This window comes from Bufo gargarizans, chromosome 4 (assembly GCF_014858855.1).
Source record: "Bufo gargarizans isolate SCDJY-AF-19 chromosome 4, ASM1485885v1, whole genome shotgun sequence".
NCBI lineage: Eukaryota > Metazoa > Chordata > Amphibia > Anura > Bufonidae > Bufo > Bufo gargarizans.
The window spans coordinates 173,885,117-173,899,277 of record NC_058083.1 but is presented as its reverse complement, the minus strand read 5'-3'; the positions used below and the strand labels follow the sequence as shown (position 1 = coordinate 173,899,277).

General features: G+C 42.2%; 1 protein-coding gene across 1 annotated transcript in view; it reads left to right on the top strand.

Moving 5' to 3' along the window:
- Window positions 1–14,161, top strand: part of NAALADL2 (N-acetylated alpha-linked acidic dipeptidase like 2) — a 1,185,913-nt gene that overhangs the window by 523,414 nt on the left and 648,338 nt on the right. Inside the window, exons 3-4 of the mRNA XM_044292072.1 lie at window positions 5,803–6,064; window positions 12,061–12,183. Of these exons, the coding sequence (XP_044148007.1) occupies window positions 5,803–6,064; window positions 12,061–12,183 (385 nt within the window). The remainder of the gene's footprint in view (window positions 1–5,802; window positions 6,065–12,060; window positions 12,184–14,161) is intronic.

Genomic DNA, 14,161 nt, shown 5'->3' with positions numbered 1-14,161 from the left:
AGGGGTATCAAAATCTTACTTCCAGAAACCATACGGTGTTCCTTTCCTTCTGCACCCTGCCGTTTGGTCATACAGCAGTTTACGACCACATATGGGGTGTTTCAACTGCAGAATCAGGGTAATAAATATTATGTTTTTTTTGTCTGTTAACCTTTGCTTTGTTACTGGAAAAAACGTTTTTTTTTTTTTTGTTTTTTGACATTGTTCATCTGAGGGGTTAGGTCATGGAGTATTTTTATAGAGCAGATTCTAATGGACGCGGAATTAACTAATATGTCTACTTTTTTCAAATTGATTTAGGTTTTACACTATACCTTTTTTGCACCAAATACCTTTTTAGACCGTGTTCATCTGAGGAGTTAGGTCATGTTTTTTTATAGAGCATATTCTTACGGATGTGGCGATACCCAATATGTCTACTTTATTTATTTTAGTTTTACAAAATAATCTTTTGTTTGTGTCTCAAGTCTCAAAGTTTTTTATTTTCCCTCGATTATAACTTTAGTACTCCATGGAAGTGTGGTACTCCCTGAAGCAACCAATAATGCAGAGGCCAGGATAATCGGGGTATGTTTCACACTGAGTGGTCGTGTCCTTCCGTATCCCCCTCCTGTGACACAATCTGCACCTTTTTTGGGTCCATCACTTCTTTCCAGTATGGGGGACCACACCTGGAAAGTGTAGGCCAGCGATGATCCAGGCGCATCCAGTTCCCGAGGTACTCCGGTACAACCGGTACTCATCAGATTCACAAAGTGGTCACTGAAAAAGACTAAAATAGTCATATTCAGTGAAGCCCAAAGTGGGAATCTGGATTCCTGCTTAGCCAACAAAATCAGGAATCGCAGGCTCAAAATGCTCTGGGGTACACCATGCAAGTTCAGCAGTACGGGGCTCTGGTGGACTTAACTGGTGGGCCAGAAAACTGGTACGAGCCACAGAGCTTCTCGTACTAGTGTGGGCCATAGAGTCCCTAGCATGGCGGTCCCCTTGCTCCGCCTGGCGGCGTCTCTGCCGCCTTGGGGGCTCATCATCATTGCTAGATGATAAGGAGGACGCGGATGACAAAAGGAAATTGGGGTCATCCTCGTCCTCACTGGGGCTCTCTGAGTCGGAGGCAAGCTGGGCGTATGCCTCCTCGGCCGATAGCATCCGGCGGTCCATAGGGGAGTGTGAGTGTGCGTGTGTGGAAATCTTTATTTAGTGTGCGTGTGTGTGGGGGCACGGGTGTTCGTGGACTTTACCCTAAAACTAACAGGAAAAAAAAAGGCCAAAAAATGTGAAAATAAATAAATAAATAAAAATAAATATATATATATATATATATATATATATATATATTCAAACTCGCTGATCAGCTGAAAACACCCCTCCTCCAATGGGGAGGAACTGCTTTCAAACCCATTGGTTGCAGCACACTCAGACACACCTTTATTCGTTCTTTGTATCAATCAAATAGTAATTAGTGACACACTGTGCGGACAATCCTCCAACTTGTTAACCCCGGGTTGCCCCGAGTATTCATTCAGCAGAGAAAAGCCGCACAGTGTGAACGCTCCATCAATTCATTAATCAAAAACATATAATGTATATAAAAACCAAGTACAAAAAATATACAATGACAAATACAATGGCCTCCTGCCTTTCGGCATTTCCAAGTTCATTATCTGAACCCAACTCGCACTAGTCTGATCATTTGATAATAGATAACAAAAAGGAATTACCATGTCACCACCATCTTAATAACAAGCTGGAAATCTTACCACTTACAAATGTTACAGATTAGTGTCAGGTGAAAAAGACTCGTTGTCAGAAAATCCTGGGTGCATTCTGTCAGAATTTATCGTGCACAACCAGGGTGAGTGAAAGAAAGAAAACCGCCCTGTCTGGCCAGCGTTCTAGAAGGTAGATGAACAGAGATGCGTGCAACTCCAGGCCATAGGAATTCTTGCACATTGTGTACTGTTTCCAGGATCATGGAAAACCATCCTGTCACATTTATCATTGATGTAATGAACATCATAAGCAAACCCCCCAGAATACCGGTATGAGGCCTCTTTCACACTACCGTTTTTTTTTTCCGTTTTGCGGTCCGTTTTTTGCGTTCCGTATACGGTCCGTATACGGAACCATTCATTTCAATGGTTCCGCAAAAAAACGGAATGTGTTCCGTATGCATTCCGTTTCCGTATTTCCGTTTTTCCGTTCCATTGAAAAGATAGAACATGTCCTATATTTGGCCGCAAATCACGGTTCGTGGCTCCATTCAAGTCAATGGGTCCGCAAAAAAAACGGAACACATACGGAAATGCCTCCGTATGTCTTCCGTATCCGTTCCGTTTTTTGCGGAACCATCTATTGAAAATGTTATGCCCAGCCCAATTTTATCTATGTAATTACTGTATACTGTATATGCCATACGGAAAAACGGAACGGAACAACGGAACGGAAACGGAACCACAACGGAAGCAAAAAACGGAACAACGGATCCGTGAAAAACGGAACGCAAAACACTGAATTCAACATACTGTAGTGTGAAAGAGGCCTAATGGACATAAAATATTGATGGTGGTATGCAAAAGTAGCGCTCCTCTGGGTGTACCCAGTGATTTACTGATAAATGTATATAAGTTCTTTCTTAAGATTGAGACCCACTGGAACCCTAGTGCCCAGTCTATTGATCCAGTAGGCCTCACTGGAAGAAGGATTTTCTTCCGATGGTCACCGCCCCTTTTCGGAGCCAATACTCGCTCAATGGCGTAAGCCTGGAAAAATGATACTTGACGTGCATGTACTTCTATGAAGTGCCTCGCAGCATTCGAGATATTTAAGGTATTAGGGTTGCTAATATAATTAAGATGTTCAAGTACTCGACTTTTGAACTTGCGGGCTGTGCTTCCCACGTACATCAAGTCACAATGGGTGCATCGGATGACATAAATAACACCCTCCGTGTTACAATTGATGTACGTGCGTATCGGAAAACTGCGTGAATGATCTGCATTGTCAAATGATCTTGTGAGGAGCACATAGTCGCAAGTCTTGCAGCGATTACTTCCACATCTCGTGAATCCCTTATAAATGAGCCAACTTGGCTTGAAGTTCGTTCCACTACTGCTGGCAGTGTAAAGAGACGAGGACAGCGAACAGGACAAGGTGGGAGCCCTTCTAGAGACAATTCTGCAACCTGATTTAAGAGCTTGATATAAAATGTCGTCATCGAACAAAATGGGTAAGCACTTTTTTATTGCAGAACTAATTGTATTAAATTCACTACTATATGTGAGGGAAAGAGTAGGAACAACGTCCCGGTCACCGTCTACCCGTGTCTCCACACTGCCAGCAGGACGCACGCAGGGAAAAAAAAAACTGCTTGCGTCCCAAAAAATGTGTGTGTGAAGAGCAGGGGGGGGGGCAAGCTGCTGTGGACCCCAGACACCCGATTAGGGTGATGCAACAGTTAAAACTAAACTTTCCCTGAATATCCCTGCCTAACCTATCCTGTCCCTAACCTTTCCCTAAATACCTATTAGTGCCACTGTGGGGGGTCAGATGGGGGTGCTGGCTCTGGACATCTGATTGCATGCTCCTCTCTCCATGCCCCTAGACACAGAAAGGAGGAGGAGAGGAGTGCTGCAATAATTTGAACCTCCCGCCCGCCCTGCAGCCAATCAGAAGCAATCCTGAGAGGTGATGTCACCATCACCTCTCAGAATCGGCAGGATGGTGATTAGTGGTGTATTATCACATCACCGATCACCATCCGGTTCCGGGGGAGGGGGGGTCACAGAACCCCTGCGCATTGTCCCAGGGTGCCTGCTGATTGATTTCGGCAGGCACCCAGTTCCAATATCACCGCCGGCCGTGGTCAGAACTACACATGACGTACCGGTACGTCATGTGTCCCCAAGAGGTTATTCCCACTTGCCTCAGGCACATAAGTGTACAGTATTCGACTACTCATACTCACCGACCTCTAATGTTTCCTGCTTTGCTGTTTAGATTGGGTCATAATGAGAACAATCATCATCTTTTTAGTAGGTAAGAGAGTAAATACGGGTTCTACTGTACTGCTAAAGAACTAGATGTGGAAGGTTATCAATACTATGCACATAGATAGAGCTTTATATGCATCTTCCCTGTCACTCCCTGGGCTCTGTGGGAGAGAGAAAGGGATCTGAATTCCATCATGTGCAGGATATCTATTAATATGTCTCTGCCAATTGACCCCATTCATTTTAGCTCCCATACAAGCTGAAAGCTACAGAAATTGAGGTTCTTCAATATCAGAACCCCAGGAAGTTTTGTTTTTCTTTTTTTTCTTTTACATACTTGCATTTAATTAATGAGAGTGCAGTTATTACACAAGACACTCCCTTCACACTTGAAAAATAATGCTTTTTTGTTTACCTGTATATAAACCAGCAATGAAAACTTTTTAGTCTTTCCTTTCTTTTGGGCACAAGAAATATAGTACATGCTAATTGTCTTGTTGTTGTCCTAAAGTCAGCTTGCCAATGCTTTCCTGATAAGTAGATTCACTGGCTTTTAGGATATTGATTAATGTTAAAATGCCAGACAAAGGGTTTGTATTTTGTACACCTATTTTTGCATTCTTTTGTGTTGATTTATCAGTGTCTGAAATAAGTCATAACTATTCTGGGAAGCTGATTTATTATGCACTGAATTGAACTATCTATCCTGCAGTATCTGCTGGTGAATCTAGGCCAATATGTTTTACTGCTCACACGCAACATGGAAAACTGAAGTAAAAAAAAAAATGTTGTTCCTATGTGGCTCCTCGTGTTTCTCAAATGATTTAATACAATGTTTAAATTATTTACCAAGGCTTAATAAACTTAAACACATTGTTAATTTTGCTTCTCTGAGCTTGCATATTTGCCAGTCTAAAGCTTCCTACTCGTGGATCCTCTAAAATGATGCCACATCTAATGAACTATGTCATGCTGATCCAAGCAGATGATGTTTAACTTCATTTACACATGTAGTGCTCATATTCATTTTCTAATGCAACTTATTGCTTGGATCTTAATACCTGTTCTTGGATCCTACCTGTATTTATCCAAATTCTTTAAGTGACTGCAAATTCTCTCTCTTTCCCATACACTCTTTCTGTCACTCGCTCTTTGTCTCTCTCTCTCTCTCTTTTCCATAGAATCAAGATTCATGCAGATATTCATCAAGATATTCAGATTTTAACAAATCTAAATAAAAAAAAAAATTCTAGTAGAATTTTGATTCTATAGAATTAAATCCCTCATGTTTAGTCCGTAGCTCTATTCTGGACAAGAAAAAACACCAGCTCAATGAGGAAGCCTGTTGGGATATGTTTGAAACACATCTGCCGTCCTGACTTATTTTTTTCAGCTGTGTTTAAAAAAAAAAATATTTAAAGTTACAACAAACAAACTTGTTTTTCTGTATATGTAGGTTGTTGCTGTGGTTTCATAACATTGTTATTTTACTTATTTTCTATAAATCAACGGAGAAAATTTCTGAAATTAAATCTTGGTGTATGATAATAGACTACATTATAAGTTATTTATTATGTTCTTTATTACATATGTTGAATGCAGCAGATCTCAAGATTTTTTCCTTCTATCCACTTGAATGGGCTGACTAAAACCAATTTTCATTTTTTTTCCCCAAAAATCTCTAAGTAGACAGAAAATAGAACAGTGCATATACAGTATATATACTAGGGCACCCACTGAGGAAAGGTCTATCTTACATTTTTAAATACATTGCAGATGTAATATAAATGTATTTTTTGTCTTTCAGATATTTCACACAGATTTCTGTCAATAAAACTAGCTCAAACCCGGCAGAAAATATTGCACTTCTATGGACTTCAATAGGCTTAAAAGAAGTTCAGTTACTAAATTATTCAGTCCTACTTGACCTACCAGGCTCCTCTCCAAATACAATCACTCTCAACAATGGCCAGTGTTATTATCCAAGCGGACAGCAATGTGATGAAGAGACCAAAAGTCAGGAATATCTGTACACATATGCTGCCTACTCTGCCAATGGAAATCTGGAGGTAATGTGGCTATTCATCACTGTCATTTTAAATAAAATATATTTATATATTCATAGATCTCATTGCAATGGCAATGTATTTGGAATAAAGCAGCAAATGTGTTTGCTATTACAAAAATACAATCATATATTCAAGAAGCCCTAAAACTATTGTTAATAAAAGGAACTATATAAGAAATAATTAAAAATAGTTTTTAATGTTATTTATGTTCTATTGTGTAAATAGCACACACTGACGTAGCTATAGTGGGGGAGGCTGGTACGGAGCCTGCCCTGGAGGAGGACTAAAAATATTTAGTCAGGGCCCCCTCTACAGTATTATACACTGATATAATATACAGATACATGATATACGTGTAGGAAATGAAGCTGCTGCCTGGCTGGTCTGAGAGTGATATCTTGACTAGCCATAGGAGTGAGGTTTTCACAGAAGGAGGTGGTTGCTGAGCCAGATTCAGTAAGTTCAAATTAAGTTCTAATTACCTCACTGATAACACATCTATATTGTACAGGGCTGTACCGAGATTGTCATCATACATATTGGTTTCTGCCCTCAGTGAAGCTCACAATGTATGGTATATTCCCACAATACAAGCTGATCTCCTATCCTGGAGACCGGGAATACATTGTGAAATGTATCATAAAACCAACTGAAACTTGTAAAGTTTGGTTCTAGTGCGAGTACTGGCAATGCCCTAGCGTCAGGAGATCGTGGGACCGAAACCTAACTGCCTAGACTATGCAGGAATGAGAGCCAAAAAGAACCATGTAGATAGGAAGAGAATCCTTGAATAGTTCCCCAGACAACAGCTATCCACGTGTTTTTCTACTGTGCGCCCCTGAGAATTGTTTTTACGCTTGAAACGTGAAGACCGACCTACTATCTGAATCTTCTACCTTGAGGAAATGCTGGACCTTGTCCAAAATCCGATTCAAGGTGGTAGTAGGAAGTCAGAGGTTAGTGCGCCAAGAAGCTACAAAGCCATAATATACAAGATTCTGTCTAGGCCCTTCCATGAGTGAGGGAATGCAATGCAATGAAGCTACTGGCAAAAATAAATTCCTGGTCATGGTAAAAAAGCAAAGACTTTGCGCGGGGACCTGGTTGACAAGATATGATTGACTACGATCAGAGACTGAAATGCTAGAGGGAATTGCCCTACTTGTTCTTCCTCTGGCAGGACCTGAATGAAAGCATGAACAATTAAAGAAAGATTAAATATCTGCGTAAGACATGACAATGATGCTGTAGGGCGAACCGGACTAGTTTGTGGCCAAAACATAAAGTGAGCAATCAACATGGATTATTAGGAAATTAGGGAAGCAGGTATGAATGCGATACATAGGAGCCAAACCAGCCCAAATGCACAGATGGACAACCAACCAGGCAATGAGCCCAGCAGGACTGAAAACAGTCGTCGGGCCCCCAAAGCCATGGGGCCGAAGCTGTCGTCGGGCCCCCAAAGCCATGGGGCCGAAGCTGTCGTCGGGCCCCCAAAGCCATGGGGCCGAAGCTGTCGTCGGGCCCCCAAAGCCATGGGGCCGAGTTTTTTGTTTTGTTTTGTTTTTTAAAGAATTATGACTAAAAAAAAAAGTGACCTGAACAAGGTGCAGGTGAAATTAAACCATGAGCCTGACCGATGTGGCAGGCGATACCTAAGATAAACTACGTGGCCTGAATAACGGTGCAAGGTGAAATATAGTTAGGAACGAGACCTGACTGACGTGGAAGGTGACCCCAATATGAGTTCAACTGCATGACCTGAAAAGACGAAGGGAAACGTGACAGAAAATGGAGATAATAATGGACATTAAAATTAATGACATACGCTGGCACGCAGAATAACATAAGCTGGCAAGCAGGTAAAGATATGAGTCATTCAAAAGCATAGCTGCACAGGTGGACAGAAACCATTGGTCGGACCCCTGCATAGCTGCACAGGGCCAAAGCAACCACCAGGGGCCCATGGGGCTGGGCAGCCGCCGGGATGCAAACCTTAAAATGAAGGACGGCTGGGGAAAAGATTGGGGCTTAACCCAACGGGTTTAGTAAGCAACCAGGGCTCGATAACCTAGAAGGACAAAGACATTGGGAAAAGCTTCTTAATGAAATGAGGCTGAAATGAACCGCAAATACTAATCTGTTAAATATAAATGAATAAAAGAAAACTTCTGAAAGGTGTGCCATGGAAAATAGTATCAGATGGCCGTATGACCTACCAATGTTGATGACAATTGTGAAATCCTCTAAGCCAAGAACCACTCCAGCGAGCCCCTTATGGCAGGAGCCATGCGTGAGAGCCCCTTATGGCGGGACAAGTATCATATGACCGTGCAAACTACGAATGACGATGCCAGTCGTGTGGTCCTATAAGCGAAGAGCCACTCGCGCGAGCCTCTTATGATTTTTTTTTTTTTTTTTTTTATAAACCACTTATGCAGCACTCTAATGCCTTGGGGACTCGCATAACCATGACCCCCTCCAACAGCAAACCTGGGACACTAACCAGCCTACAACCATGTCGTACCCTTAATAAACAAAACATGAAAAAACGGTCATGGGGCCCCCCGGAGCCATGAGGCCGGATCAGTTATAGGGCCCCCGAAGCCAGAGGTATAATGTTGCGGTGACGATAAGTAATTAAAACGTAACCCGGATCTGATGGCATATGAAGCGAATTGAGTGATTGGATTGGCTAGAAGGTGGTCTAAGGAACATGACTGCCAACAGGCGTTAAAAATATGGACATTAGTAATCCGAAGCACGTGCCTACATAAAACACTAACCACCGCGAACCATAAACGTAAACATGAAATGCCAGGGGCATTGCAAGTTCACTAAGAGAAGTCTCTTATCGTGACAAACAAATGAACAGCTTGTGAAAACATAGCAGGAAACTTACTGGCCCACTGACCTCCGCTAAGGAGCTGTTTGGTGAACTGGGGCAGGAGACCAATCTGAGTGAATACGAACCAGAAGTAAAAGGAGACCAGTCTGAGTAATTATGAACCAGGATTAAACAGAAAGTAGGCCTATGGAATGTAACAGACCACTGAGGAAGGGAACGTAAGCCTGAAAAGAACGCAGTTATGTTTGTCAGGAGAGAGGTACCAGAGTGGTAGGTGCAGACTGCTTCGGTGAGATTGAGCAAAACCATGATGTAGCAATAAACAGGAGAATGCAGCTTTGAGTGGGAGCAGAGTACAACACATGATGTAACAACAAATGGGTGAATGCAGCTTTGCATGTGAGTGGTACCTAAAAAAAATGGTATAGGCACAGCTCTGAGTATGGGTAGCGCGTGAAAAGCATGGTATAAAGCAGACATATAAATGAAACCTGAAAGTGAGCAGAGTATTGACGTGAAACGAAAGCAGACACGTGGACGCAGCTCTAGTAGTGAAAGGAGTATAGGACAAGATGTGAAAAGCAGACATATGCGGACGCAGCTTTAGATGTGAACGGAATATTAACTTGATATGACAGCAGATCTGGAAAGCGGCTTTGGTGAGTGGGGTATACGACCTGGAGTAGCAGTAGAAGTGTGAACACAACTTTGGGTATATGCAGAGCATGACATTTGGTATAAACCCAGCTCTGGGTATGAGTGGAGCAAGGTAGGAATACCGGGGTAGTGCGTCCAGAGCATGAAAACGGAGTAACAGTAGCAGCTATGGCTGTAAGCCGAGTATACAACATGTAATAACAGGCATGTAATACGGATCCGGCTGTCGGCTGGGGACGGAATGAGATGCAACAGCCAACAGGTGAACGCAGCTTGAATGTGGGACCAATCTGAGTGAATACGAACCAAGAGTAGAAAAGTGCAGTACAGTAGGGACGTGCGGATGCAGCATCAGACATGAAATAAAAGCCAAAAGTGTAAATGCCGCTCAGGATAACAGCAGAGCATGAAAGTGTGAGATTGTGGATAAGCTCTGCCTGTATATATATGTATATGTTTAAATTCTATTGGAGCTGTCATTTGGCATGACAGCTCCAATAAAATTGATGTTGATCTGATATGGTGGAAGGATTGTGCTGTGAGGGACTGAATCCGATTCCATCCTGGCTTACGGATGTCCAGCAGTGAATGGACACTCAAGGGAAGGAGAGTATCTGCTGTCCCCTGTCAGGTCCCAGCTCTTTGAAAGTGAGGTTGTCCCAGGAAGACCAGTTCCAGTGTATGGACAGAAAACCTTAGCATCAAGCAAGGCCGCACGGTTGCTGAGAGCTTTGTAGCCATCCCGGGTAAGCGGCATCCTAGGGCCCAGAACGGACGCAGGTCAGTACACCTGATTACCAATTGTACTTTAATGTTTGGTGCCTAAAGTAACAGGGACTAGCCTAGGCCTTGTATTAGCTAGTTACATAGGGTTATAGCTTTGTTAGGCCTTACTGTACTGGACTGTAGTGCAGTAATTGACTTGCAGGCTCTGCTGCGTCTGCCACCGGTTAGGTGTGTCCTCTATAGCGGCACAGTACGACTTGTAGGCTCTGATGTGTAGGCCAACAGGCTAGGCCTGTCCCTCGGACAGGGACTGTGACTGTGGGCCTGGGGTATTACTTATAGTACTGTTTGTACTTGTGTTAATATTGTTTCCAAAGTAAAGTTTATACTCTTGCATATAAAGCTGGTGTCAGTGTCGCTTACCTTGTCTGTGACTTTGCTGTATCCTGGGGAGCCCACCCCGGTACACGGCTTACAAAAGTGAAATACATGAAGTCTAAATATGGTGGTAGTGGGGGAGGGGAGACACATGGCAAGGAACAGCTACAGCAAGAGGCCTAAACAATAAACGCTGCGTCCGATCTCTAAACATGATGTCACATGCAGCCCAGGTAACTTTCTTTACAGCAAACCGGCTGAAGTAACTTTTCATACGAGACGAACAAAGCAAAGTGAAACTTGTAATATTTATAGGAACTAACTCCTATTACCAACAAACAAAATCGAAAAGAAAATGAAAGTATTTAGGCGCAATGAGCAAACCTGAGGTAGCAGATTCTGAGGCAAAGCCTCCCGTTCGCTAGCAAAGTCGGTTCCGACCGGCCTGGAGAGATGGCCCCGGCCCAACCTACTTACGTAGTATGGTGCGTGCATCCTACGGTAGCAGAGAGCAAAATAACAAGCTCCATGCTGCAAAGAAAGAATACTACCACCAGAGAAGCTAGTTTGCTAATGACACCCAATGGCAGCTGTGCACCTGAAAACACACGCCTGCGAGTGAGGGTGTGGCTCGTATATGAAGAGCCTCCGCCCCTCCCACAAATGCAGGCTGACTAATCAGCCTTGCCAACATAGTATAAGTATCATATGTATTGCATTGTATTAAAGGGGTTCTGCAGTGTGTTTAAACTGATGATCTATCCTCTGGATAGATCATCAGCATCTGATCGGCGGGGGTCCGACACCTGGGACCCCCGCCGATCAGCTGTTTGAGAAGGCAGCGGCGCTCCAGCAGCAACGCGGCCTTCTCACTGTTTACCGCTGGCCCAGTGACGTCACGACTAATATCAACTGGCCTGGGCGGAGCTAAACACCATTCAAGTGAACAGAGCTTAGCCCCGCTCAGGCAAGTTGATACCAGTTGTGACGTCACTCGTCCAGCGGTAAACAGTGAGAAGGCGGCGGCTCTAGTAGAGTGCCGCTGGCTTCTCAAGCAGCTGATTGGTGGGGATCCCGGGTGTCGGACCCATGCTGATGATCTATCCAGAGGATAGATCATCAGTTTAAACAAACTGTAGAACCCCTTTAAAGTTGTGAAGTTTTCTGTACTGTGCATGTTTCGCCTGCACATGCACGAGAAATCGTTCACATTGAAATGCAGCAAAATGGCCTTATACTGTAACTATGTGAGGACACAAAACGGACCACCCGCATGGAGGCAAAGCTAAGCTAAAAACTAAAAGTTTACTCGATACCGGTAATGAAGATTTTGAACTCACTTGTCCTGAATCCTGAGAGACAACTTTTTTTTTTTTTGTCCTTGCAGGGTGAAGTTATAGATGTGCAATATGGAACAGTGGAAGATCTAACTAGAGTGACACAGATAAAGCATATCTCCAAAACATCTATTGCTTTATTAAAACTAGGATTTTTACCATTGTTATACAAGGTTAGTGAAAAAATAAATAAAAATGAGTGCATGCATATTGTAGGATAATTATATGTTCATAACATCAAGATTCTGGACTCATCCCAACATCGATTTGAATTATAAGATAGCAAGCATCAATTACACAAGGGAATCATTATGCCAGGCATGACCCCAATGTGAACAGGATGTAGCGCAGGCTAATAGTGTCTTTATTCCCCATATGAATGGATTGTAGTCACACATGCACGCTTCTGCTAATTTCAACTCCAGATTGCGCAAAGTGCTCTTGTGAATGGGGCATGTGTTTGTAATGGGACAACTGATTTAACGGCATAGCCACACCATGGTGCACTGTGTTAATAGTGTAGCCACACCATTGTGCACTGTACTTCTAGAGTAGCTGTGTTGTGGTGTACTATGTTTAGGGATGAGCGAACCTTGCTTCGGATCATAGATCAGAAGTTGCTTCGCTCAAAATTTAGTTTTAATGCTGTATGGAGATCCATCTCCGTACAGTATTAAAATGTATGAGATCCGGAGAGGTGAAATTTGAATAACTTAGGCATTTGATTATTAATCTGGAAAACCATTTTAAACCTTGGTACCTATGTCAACTTCGGAAACAAGTTTTAAAATGGTTTTCATTCACTGACATTCCGAGAGACTTAAAATTTGCCTCATGGAAGCCCATACATTTTAATGCTGTACAGAGACTGTACGTAGCATAATTTGCCATCTGTCAATTTAACAGTTGTTACATCTGTGAGATAATGAGAAATGCAAATGCTATGTAGACAATTGTTTAATTACAGTGTTGCTTAAAAGTTTGTGAACCCGTCAGATGTTTCTATATTTCTGTATAAATTGACCTAAAATTACATAAAAATAAATTAAACAAGAGTCAAAAATATTAGACTTGGTCATTTTATTTTTTGGAGGAAAATGATCCAATATCACATGTCTGAGTGACAAAATCATGGAAATCTTTACTTTCAGTATGTGGTAGGGACCCCCTTATGAGGCAATAACTGTAACTTAAAGTTTTTGGACCTCTGGTAATTATTGATTAGTCCTGCAGCTTGCTAAATTTTAGCTCATTCCTCTGTACAACACAACTTCAGGTATTGTTATGTTACTGGGGTTAGTCCCGTGAACTGCTTGTTCAAGGTCCATCTTCAACATTTCTATTGGATGAAGGTCAGGACTTAGATTTGGCCATTTCTAAACTTTAACTTTATTTTTCTTTAACCATTCTTTGGTAGTAGGACTTGTGTGCTTAGGGTTGTTGCCTTGCTGCATGACCTACATACTGTTGAGATTCAGCTCACAAACAGATGTCCTGACATTTTCTTTTAGAATTTGCAGATATAATTCACATTTCATTGTTCCATAAATTATAGTAATCCATCCTGGCCCAGATGGAGCAAAAATACCTCAAACCGTGATAGTACCAACATTGTGTCTCACAGATGTGATGAGGTTTTTATGCTGGAATGCAGTGTTTTCCTTTCTCCACTTCTTATATAAACCAAAAAGTACTATTTTGGTCTCATCTGTCCATCAAACAGGGTTCCCATATCCTTCTAGATTGTTCAGATGATCTTTAGGAAACTGCAGCAATGTTCTTTTTGAGGAGTGGTGGCTTTCTTCTTGTACTTCCTTCATATACACCGTTGTTGTTCAGTGTCCTTCTGATGGTGGAGTCATGAACATTAACGTTAGCTAAAAGGCCTTTAGTTGCTTTATAGTTATCTTGGCTTCCTTTGTGTACTCAAACACACAGCCTTGCTCTTGGGGTGATATTTTTTGGTCAACCACTCCTGGGGAGGAAGCTAAAAAATATGTATTTCGATAAAACAGGTCACAACTGATTGTCACATTGATTGAAAGCACCTGACTGTAATTTCATCTTCAAATTATCTATGAAACACTTTTGCCACTTGCAGATGTGGTATCGGATAATTTTCCCCAGTAAATAAATTGGCAAGTCTAATAT